Source organism: Saccostrea cucullata, unplaced genomic scaffold (assembly GCF_032062105.1).
Source record: "Saccostrea cucullata isolate Sc308-1 unplaced genomic scaffold, CSIRO_AGI_Scuc_v1 ctg2241, whole genome shotgun sequence".
Taxonomy (NCBI): Eukaryota; Metazoa; Mollusca; class Bivalvia; order Ostreida; family Ostreidae; genus Saccostrea; species Saccostrea cuccullata.
The window spans coordinates 156,765-158,022 of NW_026922747.1; the positions used below are offsets into that span (position 1 = coordinate 156,765).

Sequence of the window (1,258 nt, forward strand, 5' to 3'; positions counted from 1 at the left end):
ATACTTAGGTAAGCCTCTTGTATAATAGATATTAATTATTATCACTGCAGATATTTGATTTTTGTAACCTTTTTGATATATCTTTGAGCAACAAACAGATTGTCATTTGTATCTGTACACAGTCCCCAGGGTCTACTCAGTCCACAGTCTATGTAACGGAGGAACTGTCCATCCTGGTCTATGATGTGGACACACTCATTGCTATAATCAGCTGTAAGGATGTGACTCTGACTGTCTGTGGTGATTCCTTGAGGACTGATTGGTTTGTTCTTTGGAGCAGGAGTATGCCCAGTGTACCTGAATCTCAGTTTCCCGGCCTGATTGACCACCACTACTGCTTTAGCTTCACTGTCAGACACACAGATATCCAGGTTCCTGTTCTCTGTTATATGTCTGATATAACCACCAGATGAAAAGAGAGGTTTACCTTTATCATCAAACTGAATGGTTTGTTTCTCTATGATGCCAGAGTAACGGGCAACTTTTGATTGTTTGTCATCACTGACCATGATAACCAGGAGGTCACCAGAGGAGGTACTACAGACACCGCGAGGTCCCCAGTTCTGTAGTCGGATCACCTCCTCTATCTTCTCATTCTTCACAATGTTCACAGATGTATCATCTAAATCAGTATAAACTAGATCTCCACTTTTTGTCACTGCTATGCTATATGTCCAGTTCCCTGACTTAGTTGTGATTGACTTGAGTAGTGACTCTTCCTGATTGATGTTGAAGAGTTTCATAAGGTTGTCATTTCCACTTGTCCAGATTTCTTCATCACTCAGACAGGTCACATTGTAAAGACTTCTGTATCCAGTGCCTATGGAGGTGACAGTCTCTGGTTCATCAAGCAGCTGTTTGACTGGAGGAGAGGATCCAGCTTCTGGTGATTTTTGTGTTGTCTTCATGCTGTAGCCATGTTCATCTAAAATTGAAGAACTTGGTGATACGGTTCCAAATAGTTTCCTCAAATCTTCTCCTTGGACTCTTTCTGGACTGAATTCAGGTAACGATAACATAATTTTGGGAGGAAGATTTCTGTATACATCTACACTAGATGTTACAGAATACAGCTTTGAAAAGTCATTAGTGTCTGTTGCAGTTTCCATTGAATTGACTTCATCCTTGATGTCAGACATTGTCTTGTTTATTTCATCTAGATGTTTCTGTAGAGTTTGAAACTGGGTGTTTTTCATCTTATCAACTTCTGCTTTAAGTTTTTGGACAAGTTTGTCAATTTCTCTGTGCCAGTCCTCTC

At 40.2% G+C, this 1,258-nt stretch overlaps 1 protein-coding gene across 1 annotated transcript; it reads right to left on the bottom strand.

The window, feature by feature from the left end:
• LOC134262344 (uncharacterized) lies at nt 1-1,007 on the bottom strand. The gene has a single exon (XM_062744722.1). The coding sequence runs from the start codon at nt 906-908 to the stop codon at nt 42-44; it is 867 nt and encodes a 288-aa protein (XP_062600706.1). The 5' UTR covers nt 909-1,007; the 3' UTR covers nt 1-41.
• Between the last annotated feature and the right edge of the window lie 251 nt (nt 1,008-1,258).

What these genes read in the sequence shown, in the direction of transcription:
- LOC134262344 (XM_062744722.1), bottom strand. Translation starts at nt 908, where the DNA reads ATGAAGACAACACAAAAATCACCAGAAGCTGGATCCTCTCCTCCAGTC.